The sequence below is a fragment of the Macaca fascicularis genome, chromosome 6, assembly GCF_037993035.2.
Source record: "Macaca fascicularis isolate 582-1 chromosome 6, T2T-MFA8v1.1".
Taxonomy (NCBI): domain Eukaryota; kingdom Metazoa; phylum Chordata; class Mammalia; order Primates; family Cercopithecidae; genus Macaca; species Macaca fascicularis.
The window spans coordinates 86,240,590-86,266,230 of NC_088380.1; the positions used below are offsets into that span (position 1 = coordinate 86,240,590).

Consider the following 25,641-nt stretch of genomic DNA (forward strand, 5'->3'; position numbering starts at 1 on the left):
GCCCAGGTTTCAATTACACCATCACAACATTTACTGTTGTGTGACTCTAGGCAAGTTACTTAATTTTTCTGTGCCTCAGTTTCCTCATCCATAAAGTAGGAATGAAATAGTAATTTACTCATAGGCTCTTTGCATCCTGAAAAAATTAAGGCAGTTTATGGTACACAAAAACCTTTGATAAGTGTTAGCTTTTATGATTATTATTTATCTTTTACCTCATTAAGGATCATGACATCCCCCTTCAAAGACTCTTCCTCATTCCTGTCAATAGAATCAAAGGCAGAGGAATGGAGACTTAAAATCTTTGTGAAACTTATAATAGCCTTATAAAATTTTGAGTGTGCTTTGGATTTTAGAGACAACACAGCAGTTGTGGTTTTTCCATGAACCGGAATATTTCTAAGGATCAGATTAAAAGAGGTTTTCTTGCAGAGCCTTGAAATCAAGGTTTTATTTCAGTCTTGAATTTCATGAGCCTCCTAGTTATGACAACCATACATCCCAGAATTTCTGGGTCAGTCCTGTTTTAAGATTGAGTTGCACTGTCCCCATAAGCACAATCACATTTGTCAAATCGTGTGGTTAAATTATTCAGCAAATAGGGCGACAGTATATGAAATTTGGCTACCTAGGGGCCAGAACTGCCAGCCCAACTGGGAAGTAGATCCTAGGAGAGAAGGGATGTATCACTTCAGCTCCTTCCTTTCTCCTGCAGATCCAAGGTTTTGCCATCAAGGGGGCACGATTTACGAAGGCCCAAGACTGCGCCTCCTCCTTCTCGCCAGCTATTCTGATTGGCCTGGCAACGTCCCTGATCCTGCTGCTGGTGTTGGCCTACGCCTTGCACATGCTCATCTACCTGCGGTATCTGGCCCAGCACTACGATCTCATCACCTCTCCTGCCCACTTCCCGCAGCTGAAAGCTCGAGACACAGCTGACGAGAAGGAGCTGCTGAGGAGCCAGGGGGCTGCATGCTATGAACTGAGAAGCCAACAGATCAGCAAAATCTATGTTTAGCAGCACAGGCTGGCCCCCACCACATCCACAGTGGGCTCCGAAAGTTGTTTCTGTTCTACGCTATTTGACTTGTGAATTACAGATTTTCACCAAATGGATTGATTACAAAAGAAAAAAAAAAGAAAAAACAGAAAAAGGAAATATATAATGAATTCTTTTTGAACCATCCTCTGGCCTACGTAGGTAGACTTGGGGCAATGAAAAAAGGCATCTCAGGGACCCCACAAAGACAAATATGACTGTTAGTTGCCTCAAACTACCCTGAAAACAAAGGAGTATTTCAAGTAGGGAAAAAGAAAGAGAAAGAGAGAGAGAGAAAGAAAAAGAAGAAGGAAGAGGAGGAGGGGAGGAAGGGAGGGAGAGATGGAGGGAGAGAGAGAGAAAGATTGGCAACACAGAGAAAGGAAAACACACTCGGTCCTCCTTGCCTGTGCCAGTTTGGATGTGATAATTATAGAAATAATAAACCCAAGATTATCTGGAGGTTCATAATTTAAACTATTTTGTAACATAATTTGCATTTCTAGATATTATGTCCCAATTTTGTTTTAAAAATAGTCTTTTTTTCTTTCACAGAAATGTTGAGGGAGGACTCCAGTCCATGTGGCAGAGCACTTTATTTAAGGACCTTCTTGTCCTTTACTTTGCTGTTCAGAAGCAGTACAGCTCCATCTGTGAAGTAGGGGTAATAGTCTTGGCCATATTTTACCTTTCCATCTGGTCAAGGTGCCAGCATTGTCTCATTTGTCTGATTTAGACCTCTTTGAGCTCTCATAGGTCCACTTGGAATAAACAATAGAGCGAAGCAATAACAGTGTGCTTGCTATGCAAACACAGCTTTGAGACATATCCCCTGATCTTCCTTCCAATGAGATAGTGTCCTCTAAATGCCTCCTTAATAGAAATTCTAGAGCTACCACTGATGTTCTTACTGTCACTGTCTTTCATATGCATTCCTCAGCATCCTTTTCAGCTCTTGGCAGATACTGAAGATTGATTCACTCTTCATCCTCACCAAAGCGTCTCTAGTAATATGCCTTCTGTCTTAAAGAGATCTTAAATATAAAGATGACATTGCATTTTCCCAGCTAGGGTTCGGTACAGGACCTAGGTTCTACAAGAAGATACTCCTACACAAAACTTAGAATGCAGACGGAAACCATGTGCAGTGGAGGGTCACACACAGAGCAAGAGAATCTTCTGGGCAGCTGTCATGATGGGTCTGCTGTCTAGTCCCATCCTAGGTGGCAAGCAGTAGATGATAATGACAGCGAGTTTTCTGATGGGACAGTCTCATGTTGGGCATTTATTTTGGCTGCAATTTTCTTGGCTATGAATGTACATTTGGTTCTGGCCCTCTCAGAATTCTGTAAGATCCCATACTTTATAGTAAATTTCTTTCTGTTTTAATAACAGAGTTGATTCTGTAGTCTGCAATGAAGAATCCTGATTTATGTAGTTGTTAGTACCAAGAGGATTGCAGGGAACAGACTCAAGAAAATGCGAATCTGTGATTGATTATCCAACTCCATTTGGCTTTAAACCAGTGGAAACTGTCAGCCTTAGAGAATGGTATTCAGTAATCAAACAGATTTTTACTGTGGTTCGCTTGAGCATCCACTGGTGTTATAAGTGGTTGTTTGCTCGGTTACAGGCACGTGAAGGGTAAACATAATGTATTGCTCAAACTAGGACACTTTTGAAAGAGAAAATGAGTGTGGTTAACAATTCTCAGATAGCAGACATAAATGGGATGGTGCCAAGGAAACTGGGATAGATAGTCACCATGAGTATGGATGATACCTGCAGGTTTGGCTGGCTCTTTCTAACTGTGCCCAATGGCTTACAGTCTGGGAAGTTTCTAAGACTGATCTAAAGGGATCCCTTACCTCTTGTCAAAGGGCCAGCATGGTAGAAAATCAGACACAGGTCAGATCCTGCAAACTGCTTACCTGCATTGCAGGTGAAATTCATAGCTTTGCTGGATCTCTTATACGAACACGAGCATAATGATCACAAAACAGAAGAACTCTGACAGGCTAAGAGCAGTGGCTCATGCCTGTAACCTCAGCACTTTGGGAAGCCAAGGCAGGAGGATTGCTTGATGCCAGGAGTTCAAAAAAATTTTTTTAAAAATTAGGTAAGGGTACTGTCGTGCACCTGTAGTTCTAGTTACTTAAGAGGCTAAAGCAGGAGCATTGCTTGAGCCCAGCAGTTTGAGGTTGCTGTGGGCTATGATCATGTCACTTCATTCCAGTCTGAGTGACAGAGTGAGACCTTGTCTCTAGAAATAATAAAATAGGCCAGACACAGTGGCTTATGCCTTTAATCCCAGTGTTTGGGAGGGTGAGGCAGGAGGATCACTTGTGCCCAGGAGTTCGAGATCAGCCTAGGCAACACAGCAAGATCCTGTCTCTAAAAACAACAACAAAAATATTAGCTGGGCATGGTGGCATGAGCGATAGTCCTAGCTACTCAGGAGGCCGAGGCTGGAGGATTACTTGAGTTCAGAAATTTGAGGCTGTGATAAGCTACGATTGTGCCACTGCATTCCAGCCTGAGTGACACAGTGAGATCCTGTCTCAAAAATAAAATAAAAATAAAAAAAGAGGGGAACGTTGAGAATAGAAATAGTGACTTTTGGGAGGATTTAAATTTTTAGGAATATTAAGCTCCCAAATTCCACTATTTTTTCCTGTTAGTAGAAGCAACGCCTGAGAGACAAAGCTATTCCTGCCTTGCTTGAAGACACTGTGATGACCTCACCAGAAATAGTTGTCTTGCCAGGGGGTGTCAATTTTCCTCATTGCCTTTAGGCAATTAGAGTCACATTCTGGCATATACCAGGGAACCAATTGTAAAGTCAAATCTGTGATAATCAAATTGCAAAAATAGTTTTGCTAACTTATGCCACAAAAGATTTGGGAGATTATGTGTGGTAATGGATTCTGGAGGTGCTAGCCCAGGGAATGAGCTGTATAATTTTAGACTGGGATGAATTTTTTGGATATGGGTTCTCTCACCAGAGATTTTGGATTAAATGTGCTGGTTTGAGCGGCTGGAAGTGTTCCTAACAGTTTTCTCAGTTTGTTGATTAAAACCTAGATTCAACAGTGGCACACACTAAATGAAGTAGAGGGATCAGTCATTTCTTAGTGTTAGAGAAAGAAGAGAAATGCAGTAACTTAAATGATTGGGATGTAGGAATGGATTTATCATGCATGAACTGCTCTCCCTCCCTGTAACTATTTCTCTCTGTAAAGGCCCAGAGGACACTCCCTTTGTCATAGCACTGATAAATACATTGGGAATGTGGCATCAGCACTTTTGAAAAGTGCCCTGGTGGCTGTCCTCTGTAGGCTAGAGTGGAGGTAGATGTTACCTTGGAAACAGAATGCTTAGTTTCCATAGGGATGCTGAGACCCTGGAGTGGTAGAGGGTGAGTAGCAGCCCAGTCACCTTAGAAGGCTGATGGGCAGGAGTGTTAATCAGATTAGATTATCTTTGTTAATGGTAAATTGGTCTTTGACATCTGTGGCTGGGCAATCCACTGGTGTGCCCTTTGATCCACATAATAACAATGTTGATGATAGAATCTAGATCTGGTATAAAAAGCCGTACTTGAACCATCATGGTAGGTTCCCAGAGCTGAGTCTGCTCATAACTGGAATCCCTCGAGTGAGAAAGAGGTATCTTAAGATGTCTTTTTGTCTGATGTTGAGTATTATTATGAGCAGTTGTATGCTTATCCATCAGGTCTTCATCTTTTTGGATCACTTCTGGTATGTTCTGACCTTCAGGTAAAGAACCTACACTATTCACATGAATACCTTTACTATAAACCCATTAGATATGTGATTATTGCTCAGTAATTGTTAGTGCTGCAGAAACACAGCCTAAGAGCTGTCTCCTTGGAGATCTGGAACAAAGTGACAAAAAAGTGATGTTTGACACAAGTTGGAGTTGAAGGCAAGATGAAAGCACAGCAGAAGGAAACACATATGCAAAGTCTAGGCTCTGTCATGTGTGGAGAACTATGAACACATGTGTGTGGGTAGGTAGATAGAATGTGTTTAGAGGAGTTGAGAAGGAGAAGCTGGAGATGAAGAGAGAGACCAGATCTTTGTATTCACCTAAAGACTTAGAATCTTGACTTGAGGTAATTGAGAGGCCCTTAAGAGGATTTTAGAGGATTTCGAGCAAGATGATTACATGGTGTGGAAATGTGAATAGAACAGGGAGAGAAGTGCTGATTAGGAGATTATTGCAACAGCTTAGGCAAAAAATATTAGGACCTGAACTAACAGAGTGATGGAAGATAGAAGCTAAAAGTGGTGTTAGGAGGTTGGTAACCAATTAGCAAATCACAAATGAATGGTAGGTGTCTGATTTGGCGTTGTGAGGATGGTGGTGTCAGGCTCTGCAATCAGTGAGAAAACGGTGAGGGTGGGAGTGGGTGGCCCCTGCAATCTCACAGTAGAGGCCTAAGTAGGCAGTTGGTCGTATGGATCTGGGGACAAAGAGAGAGATCTGGACCAGAAACAGAAATTTAGAAATGTAGCAGATGCTGTCAGTGTTCCACCCACATTGCTTTGGCACTTACCATTTTGGTGTGTTCTGGCACATCTTTCCATTGCCAACAACTGTCCTCAGGGGCTTCTCTACCTATGGTCATGGCAGGCTGGAAGGGGTAAGGAATTAATGCTTTCTGGGAGTAGCCCTCAACCAATGACTCGGGGATTGTGTACAAACGCCACAGTTCATTTGTTCTTTGCCTGGGAAAACTCTAGAGTATGTTTTATGCTGTTCCCTGGAGCTTCCCAGAAGGACTAAGCCCTTTCGCCCATTGTGGAATCTTGCTTAATAATGTTTACTTTATGGGCTCCTTCCTCTTCCCTGTCTCCCTTCCCCACTCCCCTAATGGCGTTTCCAAGTATCATTGCCAAAACAAGCTATTTGCATCTACATCCCTGTTTCAGGATCTACTTCTAGGGAAACCCAAATGAAGACAGGTAGTAATGGGCCTATGGGGAAAGTTGAAAACTAGGTGGTATTGGTGAAGAAATAAATGAGATCACCTGAGAAGAAAGGATAGGTTGATAACAGACCCCTGGGGACACTATCATTTATGGAGTAGGACGAGAAAGACCAATCTGTAGATTTAGAGTAGGAGAAATCAGAGAGGAAGAGAGCAAACCAAGAAAGAGTAGTGTCCCAGAAATCAAAGAAAAACAAGCTTTCAAGATGAGGGAAGTAGAAACCATGTCAAATGCCGGAGAGAAAGCAAGTGAGAAAAGAACTAAGGAGTGTTTATTTCTGGCATTTGCCCAAAAGGAAGTCCTTGATGAACATCACACTTCATGGAAAAGAGCGAGTAGAGGGAGCTCAGGATATTTATCCCCTGGGGATCTCCCAGAGGGAATGCTTTCGACTGGGTTTCATCCCTTCTCTGACGTTCACTGCTCCTTTCAAGACAGCCCCCTCCACATTCTCTCCTTCTGTGTTTCAGTGACTTCTTCCCTTGTTGCTTTTGACTCAGGGATGGTTACTCCATTGCTACTAGCCCCAGGTCACTACACTCTCCCTTGTGGTTCTCCTGTACCCTACTGGGACCCTTATAAAAGGTTCTTGTTTAACTAAACCCCACTTAAATTGTCCTAATTTGAGGGTGCCATCTGTTTCCTATTGGAAACGGACTTACACAGGGGTTTAGACACTAAAATTTATTTGTTGCTTTGTTTTATATCTAGCAGTTTCAGAGTTTTTCGGAAAGGATTTAAGGCAATCATTCTAATAAGATTTTAATAAGATGGAAGAAACTTGAGCATATCGTAGGGTAAGGCATTTGTGATGAGGTGTTTGCTTTGCCTGCTGCAATATTATGAATAATGCGGTTCACATGTGTAATACACTCCCGCAGAATGCCCACACATTGTTACCCTGTATCCCAATTTTCGGGCTTTACAGCATTCTGTTCCTTTGAGATCCCTGGTGCATAAATGTCCATGGGTAACTGAGATAGGCTGTGGGCTATGGACAATTCCCAGATAGCAAACTAGAGCTTTCTTACTCAAAAAAGCATTGCGGAATATGAGAGTGATATTACAGAGCAGCTCTGGAATACTCTCTATATAAACAGTGTGAGAAATCAGTGCTAACAAGCCACACGGTGTTGCACCCCACCAGGCTGCCTGCCTCTGCAGTTGGGAGCCCGTGTGCTGGTTGGAGGAACTGGGGAACAGGGGAAGGTTAAACAAATATATACTAGAGATGGAAGAAAATTGGTGGAGCTAGGTCCTCAGAGGAACCAGGGTGTTACAGGATCCCCTTCTTAGGGGTGGGTGAGGAACAGCCACTTGCCCTTCCTCAGAGGAGACAGAGAAGGCTCACAATCTTCTAGGCAGCATACTGAGCAACCGTCCTTCTGCCTGTGTCCCTGCCTGTGCCTTCTCCGCCCTCATACCTCAAGGTCATGATGAATGAATCGACCCAACATTTCTGTGTAACTCATTGAGACGACCTGCCTTTATTTCATATTTCTTTCAGTGTGATAGAACTTGCAGTGTTTCTGTGTGATGCTGTTAGCTCCTGAGATCAACAACATTTTATAGGAAGCAAATGGTCCAGAGCAAAACCTCTAGTTCCAAAGAATTGGAATTTAAAATGCGGTTTGAACCTTCTGAAATGTTTATTAAGGAAAAATAGGGCAAATGTAGGTGATCAAATTAGTTGTTATATTTGCAACACATGTAACTCTGATGCTGGCTACCCAGACGTTCCCAAATCCTCTGACCTTCTGTGTCAACCTTTAGTTTACTCTCCTATAAAGTGGCTTGAGCCCCTTTCATGTGAGAAATAAGTCTGCTCCCCATCGTAGCTGGGCATCAGCAGGAGGGTGGGCCGGGTGTGCGTGGCGGTGACTCACATTCTCACTGTGCCTTCTGGTTCTGATTTCCTGCCTCTGGTGGTTCTCAGTTACTTCGCTGGTGGCTTCACCTTCTCCCCTGGCTCTCAGTTATGAGAGCAGCTGCCTGACATTGGCATGAGTATCACCGATTTTCCTAAACATTGGGGAATTAATAGAATAATTATGGCCTAAGGCAGGAAATCATTCCCAATTCTCTTTTCGTGGACATTTAATGCTAATCCCTCTCAGAGAACTTCTCACTGGCCATGCTCATCTCTCGGCCCTGAACTTTCACCCTCTTGAGGACCTCTCTTTTTCTTTCCCCAAATTCTTTATGCATCCCCCCAGTCTCAGAGACCTAAAAACCTTCTCTTCCCAGCCCACCGTCAAGAGGCTTGCAAATCCTCTTTCTTTATCATGTCGAACGCTTTGATTCTTCTTTATTGGAACTCTGTTATGTAGGTTGAACTCTAAGAATCTCACCTTTCACAACCAACATGCTCGGTATGGAATTGTTCTTAAAGAAAAGAGCCTTTCTCCATCATGAGAAAGTTTTTTTTCTTGCCGAACTGCAGCCAGGTTTAGAATAACAACTCTTCATCTGTCAAACCCTTCCCTTCTCTCCATCCATCCATCCATCCATCCATCCATCCATCCATCCATCCATCCATCCATCCATCCTGTTTTAGATCTGAGATAAAAATGGTTTTACAATGTTAAAAAATAAAATATGTCTAAAATATCTGTACATTTAGGTCATGAAGGATACATATTATTTCTTCAGTATAAAAGTTGTCACAGAAAAACTTAGAAATGTGAAGAATTTTTTTTTTTTTGTAAAATACTTGGCTGTAGAATGCATATTATTGCAGTTTTTGGTTAAGGAGCTAAATTTTATTTCCAAGTATTTTAAAGTGATAAAGTGTTTCCCAAAATGTTCATCTTTAGCCAGCAATGACATCAATTCTGAGCAAAACCCATCTCTGGCCTTAAAATTTTGTTGTCACATTTATGTGTGACATTGAACTTAGAAACCTACTCAGTGTCTCAATGTTCTCCTCAAACAAGGCACTTTCCATTTCCACCTCAATGAATCATTCCAATAAGATCTGAGACTCTCTTTACATGTTAGTAATTTCCTTGCTCTTTGGGAAGGTCCAGGGTCCAGAGAAATGCACTGATGAAGATTTTGATGTTTTAGCCTTAATTCATCTTCCTTCTTGAGCTCCTAGTACCCTCAGCTGCATCCCTCTTCTTGTTGAGGGTGTGCATATTCTGAGACTGAACCTGATTTTCCAGGACAGCCCTTCTTCTTACAGTGGTATTTTCTTTATACAAACTATAATGAAGACTAAATTGGTGGAATTCACTTCATGTTTAAATGCCTGAGGTTAGAACTCAGGACTTTCTGACTTTCTTCATTCCTCTGTAGTTTGCGTCTATTTCATCCCACAGTTGTAAAAGGGTCATTTGATTTGTTTTCTGGGGTATGAGCTCAGAACTGACCTCAAGTGCAGTTAAAGCTCTGCAGGGCCAGATTTTGAAGCATAGACTATTTTCCTTCCTATAGAAGGCCCTCTCTAGGAGAATGAGTATGAAATTACGAGTATAAACTAGGTATGAAGGTGATTCTCTGTTAAGAAAGAGAAAACAAATCACAACTAGTTACAAATTTTGAAAGTTGACTGATTGTGTTCAAAATAATTTTGAAACTTGACTGACTGTGTTCAAAATAGCTTATTTTTAAGATTTTTCCAAAAACATACAATCAAGAGACCATAATGCTAGGAACCCTTCCGGGTCCATGGAAGGAGCCTGTATAAGAGTGTGTGTGTGTGTGTGTGTGTGTGTGTGTGTGTGTGTGTGTGCGCGCGCATTATTTTTTATATCAACTTTTATCTTAGATTCAGGGAGCACATGTGCAGGTTTGTTACATGTGTAAATTGCATGTCATGGGGTTTGATGTATGAATGGTCCCGCCACCCAGGTAGTTAGCATAATGCATAGTTACCTGTTAGTCTTTGAACCCTCATTCCCCTCCCCCGCAGTAGTCACCACTGTCTACTGTTCTCATCTTTGTGTCCTTGTTTAGCTCCCACTTATAAGTGAGAACATGTGGTATTTGGTTTTTGGTTCCTGCATGAATTCCTTTAGGATAATGGTGTCCAGCTGCATCCATGTTGCTGCAAAGGAAGTGGCTTCATTCTTTTGTATGGCTATGTAGTATCCCATGGCATATTGTACCACATTTTCTTTATTCAGTTCACCATTGATAGATGCCTAGGTTGATTACATGTTTTTGCTATTGTGATAGTGCTGTGATGAATATACAAGTGCAGGTCTTTTTGGTAGAACAATTTATTTTCCGTTGGGTGTATGCCCATTTCCTGGGTCAAATGATAGTTCAACTCGTAGTTCTTTGAGAAATCTCCAAATTGCTTACCACAATGGCTGAACTATACATATTCATTTTTGAATAGAGATTTAACATTATACACAATTGTAGTAGCTAGTTAAATAGTCTCTGTGAACCTATCTTCATGTCTTACACTAGAATTTGATGTCTGCATGGCAGGCCTTTTGGAAGGGAGGGAAGGGATGTAAAGTGGAGGAGGGCAAGGACATCCTGTGCATAGTAGGATATTTAGCAGCATCCTTGACCTCTACCACTAGATACATAATACCTAGGAGCATCCCCTCCTCCAGTTGTGATGACCACTGGGAGACAAATGTCCCCTGGGAGACAAAATCCATTCCCAGTTGGGAACTACTGGCATAACTCCTTTGCCGGTAGATTCACAGGTGTAAGGACTCTAACGTGACTATGTGGCAGTCTCAACTTCCAGTTGAATGGAATTGTTGTTTTGTCTCTTGGTGGAAGCATTCCTCTTTCTTTGTAACTAAGAAATCAAAACCAGCCAAGCTGAAAGTTGCAAGTATGGGAAGCAAACTTTTGATGATTTGCTAGTGAATCATCAGGGGTACTAGTGAGAGGGTTACTCCTATTTCCATCCCTTAACTCTCAGATTCATGAAGCCTGGTTATGGGAGTCAGATTGCTATAACTTTTGGCCAGTTCTACTTATAATCTCATTTCTTCTCCTGCTGAATATTAAAGATCACTTACAAACTTATAATTTAGCAAGGATCTTTTGTTTGTAAAATTAAGACACCCCCTCCCCCACGTCTTCCAGCTCACTTATGTAAAGAAAAATTAGTCTCAGGCTATCTCATGGATCTCAAGGTCTGGATCCCAAGACCCAGCTAGGTCTTCTTGAATGGCTGGACGTGGATTTGGAATAATGAAGGGCGCTACTTTCTCTGCCTTGTTGTCTTCCCATCTATTTCTCTTTGGCATACGATCTCTCATGGCTTTTGCATGTTTGCTTCCTCTCTTCAGCTCTCTGTGGGGAACAGGCCCCGAAATCTGGCCATAAACAGGCCCCAAATCTGGCCATAAACAAAATCTCTGCAGCACTGTGACAAGCTCATGATGGCTATGACGCCCACGCTGAATTTTGTTGGTTTACCGGAATGAGGGCAAGGAACACCTGGCCCACCCAGGGCGGAAAACTGCTTAAGGCGTTCCTGAACCATAAACAATAGCATGAGCCTCAATCTGTGCCTTAAGGACATGTTCCTGCTGCAGATAACTAGCCAGAGCCCATCCCTTTGTTTCCTGCTTTAGTTACTCTATAATCTATAGAAACAATGCTCATCACTGACTTGCCATCAATAAATATGTGGGTAAAACTCTGTTTGTAGCTTCATCTCTGAAGGCTGTCAGTCCCAGTCATTCCCACTCCACACTATATTTCTGTGTGTGTGTCTTTAATTCCTCTAGCACCTCTGGGTTAGGGACTCCACGACCGAACTGGTCTCGGCAGCTCTCTGCCTGCACCTAGGCTCATTGTGCTCATTCTACAATGGCAGCCTTAGTCTCTGCAGGGCCTTCCCGCTCACCTCCCACAAATCCAAATTCCCACTCAGAGGGAATCCCATTGGCCCACTGTGGTCTGTCAGGTGTGCCTGAGCAGTGATTGGCAAGGTCAATAAAAATGCCCTCCTCTTGGCATTGGATCATCCTCTTTTATAAGAATCAGAGGGCTGGATTGCTTTTCTTCCTGTCTACTGTTGGCAGAACCTTCCATATTGAGTTTCTGGAACTTCTTTTCTACCCAGTCACCAGTAGAGTTTTACCTTTGCTGTCTAGTGGCCGATCAGCTTCTTTGCCTTCCATTGGAGGAAATGAATGTGGGTGAGCAGCAAATTCCTTTTCCCTTGAGCTACCAGGCTGGGGCAGGGGATGGGAAAGACCCTAGCTCAGGGCTGTTTCAAGTCTTCCTGGTGTTCCTGGTGTCCCAAGATGCAGGAATTATACCCTCTCCTTCTTATAGAGCTGGTTCCAACAATGACCATGACATTCTGTTTTGTGTCTGGGTCTATCTTCCTTTTATTTTTTTGGCAGGGGCATGGGGAGGGGAGGGCGTTGTTTCATTTTACTGCAATCAAAATCTAGAAGTCTGCTGGTTAAGATGCCCTTTAGTGGCAATATATATTTATGACTATTTTTCTGGATTTTATAGACCAAACAACTTTCAAAACCAATCTAGATACTGACATATGGTTACCAGCTCTATATTTTGCCACAAAAGGTCATTAGAATCTCCCATATCCAATTATCATCATTTAATGTTAGGTTGAATGCTAGCAAACTGTTGTTTTTGTAGGTCAAAAGCAGTTGAATATTGGCAATTTCCCGTGATTCACTCTAATGTAATAAAGCATATTCTAACTTGAGAAATATAGGAAGGATATACCTTACAGTAAAAGACTAGCTCTTAATGCAAATTTGTTTAATTTTATGAAAAATGCGCTATACTTTCCTTAATTTTCTGGTTTCATCATGGACCATGACAACTTCATCCTGCTACGGTACTTGTTTTTGGTGTATCTTTTTTTGAAATTCTGGTCTAGGGAAACACACATGGGCGACCCTCTCAAGATCATTCTCATTTCTCATAACTCTTTTTTCCTAGTCCGAGACAGGGTGCTGGCCTTCCCCTTGACCAAAGCCGTGTTTAAAGAGGAGTCATGTTCTCTGAGATCCTCTGAGGCTGTTGTTGGGTGAATTCCTCACGTGCACCAAACTTAGGTATTTAAGAAACATGTTTGCTGGCACACAATTTATTTTTACACTCTCCCCATAAAGAGCATGATCACACTGACAAAAGGAGCCCCAGTCACCTCCTATGGTTCCTCAATGAACTATGCAGGAGTTCTACCAACCACAAGTTAAGGTGATTACCTTTGGAATCATCTTTTATCATCATCTTTGTTTATTTTGTGCTACTTTTCTATCATCTCAGGCAACTACCCCGTCACCCTCTATTTTCTGCCCAAGGGATCTTCATCTCTCTTACAAGCTAAATCCAGACAGATTGTATAACAAACTGGCTTTGGTTATTAAAAACATCTTTTTAGCTCTTGGCATAACAAGCAAAACCACTCCTGATGAAAAGAAAGCCCGTCCCATATGGTTCTCGAAAGAAGTACAATTTTTTGAATTTACTGTACATGTGAAAATAATAAACAATTTGCATTTCTTTCTTTTTCTAGTAATTCAGACTCTAACCTGAGGGTCTTTAAAGAATGGATTTCATAATTTCTACATTGTAGCACTTTCTGAAATATTACTGATTCTCAGTGAAGTAACTAAGCCCTAGCCAAATGTTTTAGTTTATTTCTCTCTCTCTCTCTTTGTGTCAATCTGTAAATGCGTCAGAAAAACGTTTACTGTAATGTTAGACTGTGCATGTGTTGGCATTAAAAGTGTGGTTTTGTCCTTACAGGGAATCAAATAGAAGCAAAATTATAGTTAATTCTTGCTTTCTGTGGTAATGGGGAACAGACTGAGTTTGTACCAATAACACTTGAAAAATTTATTTTAGAAATTAGGTTGAACCTTGTCCTTCACTAAACTTTTGCCAGAAAATCCACACACAGTCAAGTTGTTCTTCTTTCTCTTCTGCCTGGCTCTGCCCCACGCTGGGGTAGGGAAATGGCCAGCAGGAAAGAAGGGTGGAATCAAAAGACCTATGCCCAAATGTCATGGTCCTGAGGTGGTTCTCAGCATGTTGACGAGAGTTATTTGTGGGAAAAGGAAACTACTCTGTAATAAACCAGGATAAAATTTCCCTACTCTTTCAGTGGGTGTCTTGCCTTTCCTTGTGGTTTAAGAGAGATCCCCCAAAACTCCTGTTATCTCCCTTCTAAATTCAGTTTCTAGTTAGCAATTGAAAGAAAGCAGTAGAAGCACTTCAGAAAACTCTGAGGCCTCTTTAAAGATATTCTTTCAAAAAATGATTTGAAGTATAGCTGAGTGGGAGAGATGCTACCACAGAGCCATCTACTTCTAGCCAGTAGCCTGCAAGAGAAAGGGCTTCTTCAATGTAGTTTAGTCTCTAACCTTTTTGGGGGGAGGTAAGCTCTTTATGGTCTCACGGCTCCCTTGGGAGTTTTCTATAGACCCGAAGGGGCGGGGCCACGCTTATTCTGGATCAGTAACGTGTCCTATTGCAAGCAACTCACATGCTGACAGAGACACGAGTGCACTGCAGTCATGGTCTCCAGATGTGATGCTCCAATGATGTAAGCCACTAATTTGTCCTGGAGCTATTACTGTTATCGGTTGAAGAAAACTTAGAAAATGACTTTCAGTTAAAAGAAAAATGCACAAAACTTTCTGTTTGCTACTAATAGTAGTAATCCTGGCACAATTCTTCAAAAGCTTTGGAATATATATATATATTCCTCCAACGTATGCCTCCAAATATAGATACATATATATCTCCCATAATATAATAATATATATGGGATTATAGTAGGGTTGGGAGAAACCCTAATTAGCTACATTAGAGGAACTCAAAATACAGAATGAAATGACGGTTTTAAATAAGGCTAGATATCATAATTAGTCCCAGATGGTTCCTTTGTAGTCAGGAGAGTTTTACCAAACAGCCACATTTTTTTTTTTTTTTTTGATTGTCGAAATAGAAAACGAATTAGGCTCCTGCACTGTTTCTTAATACAGTTTTCCTGGGGCCTTGCTTTGTAGGCCTTCTGAGATGCCCATTGAGACAAAAAGATTGTGTTCTTCATGATATACTCTTTACAAGGCAGGAAATGTTCTCAGAACCAATGTCTGTGTCCTTGGAACCAAGAGTTTCTCTTTCCTCCTGGCTTTCTGCATTTGCTTTTGGTTATGGAGAACATTTTCACTTTCTCTGGTTCATCTGTTTAGGATGCTCACTGCCCTTGAGCAGCGGGTCTCCTAGGTCTCAGGGTATCATCCCCACTTGTGAGAAAGCAAACTCATCACCAGACAGGGAGCTCTGACTCCAATGGAAAACAGCCAGGCAAATCAGAGACAGGCATCCTCAAGTAAATCCTGTTTGCCATGGAAAACAGGGAAAATCAGACCAAAGAAAACCCACAGCTGGGTGTTGTCTTCAGTTTTTTCCAAGAGACATCAGTTGTTCCTTAATATCTCCAATAGAAAACTTGTCAGAAAAATAATTTGTTTCCAGTTCTATCCTACTAACAAGTTTTGCCCATTATGTTACCTAATCGATTGCAGTCATCAGTAGGGAAAATGCAGACACACCTATTTTTTGTTTTAATAAATGACTCTCCCAAATCTGCATTTATTTGTTGGAATCCAGAGTTCCTTTTTAAAATCTTCAAAATATTTCCATTTTAAGTAGATGAATTAACACACACAATCTGTTTCTTCCTCACTCAAAGAAAACTAGTGATTCATTGCTTTTCCATGAGCTGGTACTTGATTTAGAACAGGATGAAGCCAGCCTTATCTCCCATCATGTGGATGTTTAATTTCTCAAAGTCCATGTGACAGTTACCATGAGTAGAATAGGTGTTTTGTATCTAGTCAGATTCATTTGTATTTAGAGTGAAAGATATGTGTTTATTATTTAATATTTTGGTGAATAAACAATGCTTTTTCTTCTGTCTCTCTAGATCAACGTATTTATTTTATATATTCTTTTATTTTCAATGACTAATATAATAAAATATAAGCCATTTTATAATAAATGTTACCCATAGCTAACCAGTGAATCACAATAAAACTAAGTTTTCCCATGGAACAAAAATTACTCATTACATGTAACTACAAAATTTTTAGAAGAAAACGGGCTATGCCTAGGTCATGTGGAACATGCCAGCCCTTAGTTTTGTATGAAATTTCTGGTGGAATAGCAAAAATATCTTTCCCCTTTTGAAATATCTGGATAATTGCTAAAATTCCCCTCTTTTTTCGTTAGTGAACATGAAGTCAAAACCTGGATTTTGAAATAGAGATATATATTTCACTTGCAGGTTTAAAAACGCCCAATTTCTGTTTTCAATCACCTCATAATTCTTATTTTTCCTATAGGACATCTTGCTTTTATGACAGATTTAAAGAAACGAACAGTACATAAACATTGACCAACTAACAATTTTTTATAAGCTTAACATTCTCTTATGAATGTCAAGGTGGTGTCAATTATGTTGTCAGGAATTATCAAATGCCTGTGTAGCATAATAGCATCTAAATATTAGTGCACATATTAAATTAATTATAATATGTATTATATTAATATTCATACATTTGGTGAACATATCACACATCCTCTTGACTTCAGGCTTTGTGCCTATAAATTCATACAGATTCCCATGGCTCTGTTATTATATTATTTTTTAATAACTTCCTGCTGGAGCTGATTTCACAATCTCAGCATTTTGCGGGGCTTAGGAACACTAAAAATTTGATTTTAGAAGTGTGAGAAAATAGACAAACCATTTAAATTAGTTTTATGTTATCTAAGACTTCAAATGCTGTGAGATAAAGCAAGCATGCGGTGTCTGTTATTAATGCTATAGAGCGTTTGTCATCCTTAAAGCAGACATCTGGAACAAGTGCTGTTGAATTAATTAATTTATTTACTCATTTGTTTGTCATGTATTTAACAAATACACATTGAACACCTACTATGTACCAGATACTCTGGTAGGTGCTGAGACACGTTGGTGAGGAAATTCTCATGCGGGTCTTGCTCAGGGTCTGGTGGGATAATCACTGACTCTTACTGAACATCACATCTCCAGTTGCCTTTGGAATTCTGACATTCCACGAATCTATGAGCCATTCAGTTGTATTACAGCATCTGTAATCCTGGTTTACAACTTGTCAATTAGGCAGTTTGCCTACATATTTTCCTGCCTTCAGATGCCAACTGAGCTCTAAGGTTGTCTCCTGCTTCTTAAAGTCTCTCCCTCTGGTTTTCTGATTGGATTTATTTATCTGTGACTTCTGAGACACTGGAGTAGGCCATGCACTGATGCCAATATTGAGTGCCAGGAATTATGGCAAACTGCTTCTAGAGATGTTTAGGGTATGTTTCAGGAGTTCAGTGACTTTTGTTGCACCTAAGAATCTTGTCTTTCATTAGTGGATAAGACAGTAAATGTAACCAACCGACATGGAAGTTAGGGGTCATGCTGACTACAAGTTTGCCTCACCTTTTGTAAGTAAGCACAGAGCCATGGATGAATTATGCTGAGGAACTGGGTTGCAGGAACTTCTATTTACCCACAACATAGTTTAAAACATTCAAACTGAAGTTACAATCCCCATGCTCTCTTCCTCAACAAACAGACATTCTTCTAGTGGAGGCGCCAACCTGATTCCATCCAAAGCCAGTCTCATTCCTAGAATAGCTAACAACCACAGCTAAATATTTCCCAAGTAAACCCAGCTAAGAATAGTTCCTTATTTCTAGAGCTCTGACACAAGAAACTCAACACCCTGTTGGAGTCAGATAAGCTGAACTTTTTTCAAGAGCTTTGTCAAAGTGAGACTGAGGAGGATGGAGCCTGAGAAAAATCCAGACTGAGCGTTGTTAGACTCTCCACATCACCTATAAGGTGGTATCGAGTGAGGCTGCATTAGACTTAAAGTGCCTTTGGGCTGACTAGATGCTGAGCTGACCGTCAGTGCCTTGGGCACCAAAAACATTGACATTAACTCTGACCAACACTCAAATTAAATATTCATTCTTAATATTTTGCAGTTCTTAAATGTTAGTTCTCTCTGACCTCTCTCCTAGTTGTTCTACTGAAAGTTTCTGGAAAGCCGAAGCTGTTTTGCTTCTTTAGGCCAGAAAGACATGTTTACTTCTTAAGAGGTTCAATTTATGAGGGCTTATTATTAGTCTCAAAATATACTACTGGTTTGCCGTTGATGTGGTACTGGATCTCCTTTTCTTTATTTTTTCTTTTTTTGAGACAGCGTCTTGCTCTGTCGCCCAGGCTGGAGTGCAGTGGCAGGATCTTGGCTCACTGGAACCTCCATCTCCCGCATTCAAGTGATTCTCCTGCCTCAGCCTCCCGAGTAGCTGGGATTACAGGCATGAGCCACCATGTCCAGCTAATTTTTGTATTTTTAGTAGAGATGAGGTTTCCCTATGTTGGGCAGGCTTGTCTTAAACTCCTGACCTCTGGTGATCCTTCTGTCTCGGCCCTCCGAAGTGCTGGGATTATAGGTGTGAGCTCGCGCCCGGCCCTGAACCCCTTTCTTAAGGACCCTGAGAGGGCATGCATTAAAATCATCCTATTCTTATTAATGGGAAATAGAAGCCTAGATGAGTACTGACTCATGGTTCATATTTAGCAAATGACAGATCTGGGATAAGACCCCAGGTCTTTGGACTTCCTTTTGTTATGTTCCCATGACTCATACCATGCCCACATGCCTAAATGTCCAAGGCCTGCTCACCCTAACTATTCTTGTTCATGTATCTGTTTTAGATTGGCAAGGAAAAAAAGCTTTCTAACTTTTTAAGGAATGGGTCACAACCCACAGCATAATATTTGAGGCAAATATCCTAATTTTCCCCAGTACCAAAAAAGATCATTTTTATATTTCTTATACGAGTCTCCATAACCATAAACATGTCACAAGATTCTTTGACTAAGGCACTAACTCTATTGTTTCAGCATGACTGCATTTGTTTAACATAAATGGTTTACATTTAGGCTGCCTTGCGCTTTCTTCTCTGGCCTAAAGTATTTCTTCCAAGTTAGAATGCTTTTTCTTCTTTGGCATCCATTAAAAATCATTGGCAACATGGCCACGTTCCAGAAACACTTCTGCGATGCCAACCACAGGACTTGATGTCTAAAAATAAGAATTGAAAAATAGATTTAAGTTAATGCCCGGAAAGAAATATTGCCATGTGTCTTTACTGAAATTTGGTAAAATCCATGCTACAGAAAAGTGTGAAATACATGCTGCTTCCTATAAAAACCTTGGCTGAGTAGTTAGTGAGAGAGCTCATCCTTTTTCATCTGTCTCTCTCCTATTAGCCACTTTTCATTCTTGACTTAAGGTTGTGTAAGTTCAGGAGAGATTCTTATTCTGTCTGGAACCCACAGCTGAGCAGGTTTCCTGGGAAGAAGCTGGGGCCCTCACTAACGATGCCCCAGCTCTTGAAGTTTCTGTTTTCATTTGGCCATCATTTGTTGCTTCCTTTATGGAAATGATTAAACTCAGCGAATGATGAAACATGAAATCAAATAGTTTGGGAATAGTGTGGGCAGTTTAAAACTGGTTTGAAATACAGTGTGGAAACTTAAAAAAAAAATTAATGTTAACTATCTGGGATCTACCTACTCCTTCCATCTAAAATTCCATTTCAGTTCATTTCATGAGAATAATTATACCCTGAAACAAATCATTCTTATTTGTCTTTTATAAATCTTCACTCAGCTTTCCCCTATATTTTTCATCTTACTTCTGATTTTCAAACACACAGTCCAGTGGTAAAGCACTATATGCAGTCCAGCCACTTATAACTCGTGAAATGCATCATGCGTTGCCAGTCCTTTATTTCTTCCTCTTTCCCTCCCTCGCCTCCTTTCCTTTTCCCTTTCCTTTGTGCACACAAACTATAAGAAATTCATAGGGCAGGCTGCTAGGAATTAGTAATAATTACAATGACTTTTTCTAGAAGACGTAAAAATAAAAATCAGTCTAGACCCAAAGATGAGACAATAAACCCATTTAATTTGTAGTAATGACTGACTTTTCTTTCTTACTGCATTTTCAAAGCTTTTTGTGTGGTTGGAGAAGTGTCATGGACAGTAAGTCCAGAGAATAATAGGACAATTTCAAAGCTGTTTTTCCTCCCCAATAGTCTATAAACCTCATGGCACCGAATTTCACACCCTAGCCCAGATTTACATTTAGATTAATGGATTCAGTCACTCCTCAGGGTCTGGAATGTGTCAGCCTTATTGATACTTACTAAAAGGAAATTTAGTTTCTTTACTTTCTAAGTAAAGAACAACACATGACTGTGTTGTCTACTGTGGATTACTGTTGATTTATGCAAACATAAAACTTATTTTTCTACACAATAATTTTGCTCTGAGTCTTTTGGACTCATGTTTTTGGTAGACCTCTTGTGTGCACAAATTATGATGTCACAAAGTTATGGATTTTAAATGTTGATGGTAGCTCTTAGGATGTATTGGTATTCTTTCTTTCTTTCTTTTTCTTTTATTTTCTTTTTTCTTTTTCTTTTTTTGAGACAGAGTCTCACTCTGTCACTCAGGCTGGAGTACAGTGATGTGATCTTGGCTCACTGCAACTTCCACCTCCTGGGCTCAAACTATCCTCCCACCTCAACCTCCTGAGTAACTGGGACTACAGGCATGCGTCACCACACCTGGCTAATTTTTGTATTTTTAGTAGAGACAGGGTTTCGCCACATTGGCTAGGCTGGTCTTGAACTCCTAGGCTTAAATGATCCACCCGCGTTGGCTTCCCAAAGTGCTGGGATTACGGGTGTGAGCCACTGTGCCTGGCCTTTTTTCAATAAGATAGTCTTGGCTTCTGTCCTAGGCAGGGACGAGACAAATCAGTTTTCCAAATGTTGAGTTTCTCTCACCAATGAGATCATGCTAGGACCCAGTGGATCAAAAGGAGGATTAACAAGTCTATATGGTTCATAGCCTCCTATTTTATTTTTAACATATTTTTTACCCTATTAGATGCTTATTATTTAATTTTTCAAAGTGGACAAAGGCTTATATAATCTTGCCAATATGCTAAAAATAATTGTCTTTAAGATAATCAGCCAGGTATGGTGCCTTATGCCTGTAATGCCAGCACTTTGGGAGGTTGAGGTGGGAGGATTCCTTGAGCATGGGACTTTGAGACCAGCCTGGACATCATAGTGAGACCCTATTTCTACAAAAAAATTTTTTAAAAAATTAGTCAGATCTGATCGTGCATGCCTGGAGTTCCAGCTACTTGGGAGGCTGAGGTGAGAGGATGCTTGAGCCTGGGAGGTTGAGGCTGCAGTAAGCCATGATGGTGCCACTGCATTCTAGCCTGAGTGACAGAGTGAGACCCCGTCTGAAAAAAAAAAAATCCTCATGTATATTCTGCAAGTTTGCTCAGTTCTCATGAGCTTTTCCCATTCTTGATTGTGTCATGAAAAAGATGATTTTTGTGAGTCCTTCTATCTCCAAGAAAATCTGTATATGTCTGTGTCTGCCATATGGTTTCTTATAAGCCCAGGCAAACCTTTGTAGAGCCAAGCCTTGCAAGCCTGTCTGGTTCACATGCCTCCATATGACCTTGCAGGCTCCATTCCTTCCTTTGCTGTTCTCAGCACTTTCCCAGGGGCTGAGGAAAGTTTTGAAGCCTCTGGATGTGAAATCCTTGAAGATAATTCCAGGTTAGGAGATTATGTTGCCAAACATTTCCCAGCAGATGCAGAGCTGGGTGGTGTCCTGCAGATTTCCAAGGTGTTGTCATCGGGGCTTTCTTGAGTAGCAGCAAATCCAACTGTGGCAAAGACAAGGCACAGTTGTTTTTCCAGGGAAATCTGTCCAGCTTCCTGTGGCATGCCTGACTGTCTGGGGTCACCACTGCTCCTTGTGTGCTCTGGGGAGTGGAGCACTTATGCCAGTCACAGCAAGCAGTATCTGTCATGAAGGAAACATGCAGAGGCCAGTTTTGATGACTTCTTATCTTCACTGACCATCAACATGTTTACAATGGCTTATAAATATTTAAAAATTAGCCAGGTGCGGTGGTGCGTGCCTGTAGTCCCTGCTACTCAGAAGGCTGAGGCGGGAGGATTCCTTGAGGCCAGGAATTCCAGGCTGCAGTGAGCTATGATCATGCCACTGCACTCCAGCCTGGGTGACAAAGCAAGACTCCATTTCTAAAAAATGAAAACAACATTTTTAAAAAGAGAAAGGTGTATAAACCGAGAACTTAGTCTTTCAAATGAAAGTACACCTGTGAGTTGCTTCTAGACTAGGAGTACTTAAAGGTGATCTGGTTGTTTATTATATTTGCTTGAGCCATTTTAGATCTCAAATTTGATATATTTTGAGGTCTCACTTTATTCAGTCCAATGCATTTGGTATTGTAGCCAGAGGCTTAGATCCCTATCCTGGGAGGAGGTAGGAGGACAGAGAGGACCAGGGGAAGGAGTCTGAGGGGTCAGTGCTTTTGTGTTCTTCCTGCCCACTCTGAGGTCCCCTACAAAGGAGCCTGGACAAGGGCCTGGGAGACGGCATACAATTGGACCTCATGGGTGATCTGTTGCATTGTTTGCACTCATTTGGTGAACTGAGCATGTGACTTGTCAGGAATATTTTTCTTCAGTGTTGTAGCATGTGCCCAGTAAGGGAAATTTAATCCATATGTGTCAAAGATTCACTTACACTTAAATCATTAAAGCATTGTTCCGAGTTTTTTGATGTCTAACAAGTCTTTTGGCTTTTTCCAAGCAGTTCTAAGTCCTTTGCCAAAGGCAAGCCTAATCCTGAGCACCAGAAAATTCAGGCTTTCTCCTTGAGTTGAAAACCCTTTCCTCTATCTCGGGGAAAAATTCCTCAGCCATTCAACATTTACCTGCCCCCATTTCTGAGTGACTCAGAGGAGCAGAGCTCTGGAGGGGGAGAATACGATACGGCCTGATTTACGCATCTGGCCCCGATCTGGGTCTGTTTTCGAACTTGGCAGGAGAGACAGGATGCATTTGACTTTCATCTACCTCTGCTTCACTGGAGACGTTGTGGGGCATGAACACCAGGCGTTTCTGAGCTCATGTGGTCTATGGATATGGAACGGAAGAAGCCTCTTTTCCCTGAAAGGACTTAGGACAAAATAGTAAAGAGCATCAATGCTCAGAGAAGAAGTATGGCATTTCTCTTCTTTCCAAGACAAGAGCTACTCATTCCCTGTTGGAGCTGCGTCTTACCAACAGCCTTTCATCCCTCACCTCACTAATAACTGCAGTTGCCTCAATTAGGGTTGGGGATGGGCCTAGGGCACTGTGGTGAGGCAGTGAAGGCTGCCTCTGGCGGGAACCTCTTTCAGTATCTCCCCTTCTTCTTCTTATTTTTTGGCACATTTTTTGTACTCCTACCCTTAGTAATCTTTTCTCAGAAACTGTCCCAGGTCCTTCCTGTCACTGAGGAAAAGAGGAGATAAATGAAATCCTGTGAAGTCGTTCCTGAGAACATGCTGCTTCTCCAGGACTGGTGACCACTGGATTATGTCTTTTTCATTTCTATGTCATTTCTGGTATAGTGCCTGGCCTACAGTTGGTGCTCAAGTAATATTTGCTGAATAAATGTGGTATCTTTATACACAAGAGAGTCATGCTAACTCCAAAAGGCTGAGCCCTTGATGGTGAAATTTCAGCTGCAGACCTACTCTCAACAAACATCCTGATCTTTCTGTATTTCTTCTAGTGGTTTCATCCATTCAAACCCAGAATGCACATCAGAACATACACAACTAAATGGCAGCCCACGGGACAATGCTTTTGAGTGGATGTTTTTCTACTACTCTCCAATCACCACAGAGAAGTCAAAGGTGATCCACCACTCAAGACAGAAGGGGGCTGACCCTTCTCTGCTGTTTGGCTTGGGCTTGTGTTGAGACAGTGCATGGCGCCATCACTTGCTTCCTGCAAGATTCTAGTTTCTTCTTTCTGTTGAAGTTCTTTCCTGTGTAATGTGAAGGCTAGACTAGTTCAGTTGTTCTCTGCGTTTCATCTTCTATATACTTTTTCTGAGGTTCTTCCAACTTTAGAAAGGATCGGGTTTCCAGTTATTTGGAAGAGGGACACAGTCAGATTATTTCTGGGTCTCCTTGCTGGTCTCTCAGCTACAGTTTTGAGAACTCATGTGAGTCAAATTGGTTTGTTTTATGTGGTAATTACTGGTAGCCTCCAACAGTTAGAAGGAAGTGGTAACTGGACCTCTCTTTCTTCACACCTTAGTCACCAGGTGTTACGTACCAGTGAAAGTAAGTCTCAGGCAGAATTCTAGTATATAATTGGATGTTTATTAGTAAGCAATCATGCAGTCTGCTCCAGTAAACTTGATGAAGTCTTTATCCTTTCAGGCACTTGGACTAGTACCCTGCATGAAAGTTCATTTCAAGGCAAACAGAACAATATTCTTGCAATGGGAGGAAAAGCTTCGAGTTTGAACAGGTAACAAAGTCCATCACGAAATGGTAGAAGGTGAGATGAGACCTGGAGTCTCACACTGAAGCTGAAAGTGGTGGAGATTTTTATACTTTGTTTGTGCAAAGGTTGAGGTGCCTGCGTACAATTTTCATTTGATCACATATCTGGAGCACTTCTTATTTTACCAATGAAAATTTATGTAACATCCTTTATGCTAAGCAATGTTCTGGTGCAGTTTTGGAAAGCAATCTTTAAAGCTGCTTACAGCAGGCTTCTCTGGGATAATTCTTGGTTAAGACGTTTCAAATGCTGATTGCCCTTTGGGAGTTCAGGTTAAGGTTCACACCGACATATATGGCCCTGTTTACACAAAAATATTCTTTTTTTTTTTTTGGTGATGGAGTCTTGCTCTCTTGCCTAGGCTGGAGTGCAGTGGCGCGATCTCGGCTCACTGCAAGCTCCACCTCCTGGGTTCATGCTATTCTCCTGCCTCAGCCTCCCGAGTATCTGGGACTACAGGCGCCCACCACCCCACCTGACTAATTTTTTTTTTTTTTTTGTATTTTTAGTAGAGACAGAGTTTCACTGTGTTAGCCAGAATGGTCTCAATCTCCTGACCTCGTAATCTACCCACCTTGGCCTCCCAAAGTGCTGGGATTACAGGTGTGAGCCACCATGCCCGGCCCACACAAAAATATTCTTAAAGATACCATAATACAGTATTGAGAACTGATAGTCACTATGTTTCTATCAATAAAGATATGTTTAGGGTCTTTCTGTGTGTACATGAAGGACTGAAATATCAAACTAAAAACCATTTGTAAGAAATTGGAAAGATGGTTTTGCATGGTTTTTTATCTTAGCAACAAGCAATATACAAAATTATCTCAAGCATCTGCTGTTTATGTTTATTTTAAATAAAAAATTGAAATAATATTTTTTAAAATAAAATGATTTATTGATATAATCAACTTATTATTTACTACATAGTTAACATCGGTATTTTTAAGTCTTAAAATATTTTTGAATCAGTTATTTTGATAGTTTCAAAAATTATGTAACATGACACCTTTGCGAAGTGATGTGTTTGTATAAGAAAATTCATTTTAGTCACAACAGGGGAATTATTCATCTAACTCAGTCAAG

At 41.0% G+C, this 25,641-nt stretch overlaps 1 protein-coding gene across 32 annotated transcripts in view; it reads left to right on the forward strand.

Annotated features, from left to right (window-relative positions):
- Positions 1-25,641, forward strand: part of LOC102115526 (V-type proton ATPase subunit S1-like protein) — a 112,821-nt gene that overhangs the window by 42,525 nt on the left and 44,655 nt on the right. For 29 of the 32 annotated variants that reach the window (XR_012413820.1, XR_012413819.1, XM_065546470.1 and 26 more), the window contains one exon: positions 716-15,963. Coding sequence is in view for 27 of the 32 variants with exons in the window: in XM_065546470.1 (XP_065402542.1) it covers positions 716-1,018 (303 nt within the window). In the remaining 5 variants the exon portion in view is untranslated. Of the gene's footprint in view, positions 1-715; positions 15,964-24,428; positions 24,520-25,641 lie in introns of those variants that run through there. The other 3 variants (XR_012413816.1, XR_012413817.1, XR_012413818.1) reach the window with 1 other exon arrangement.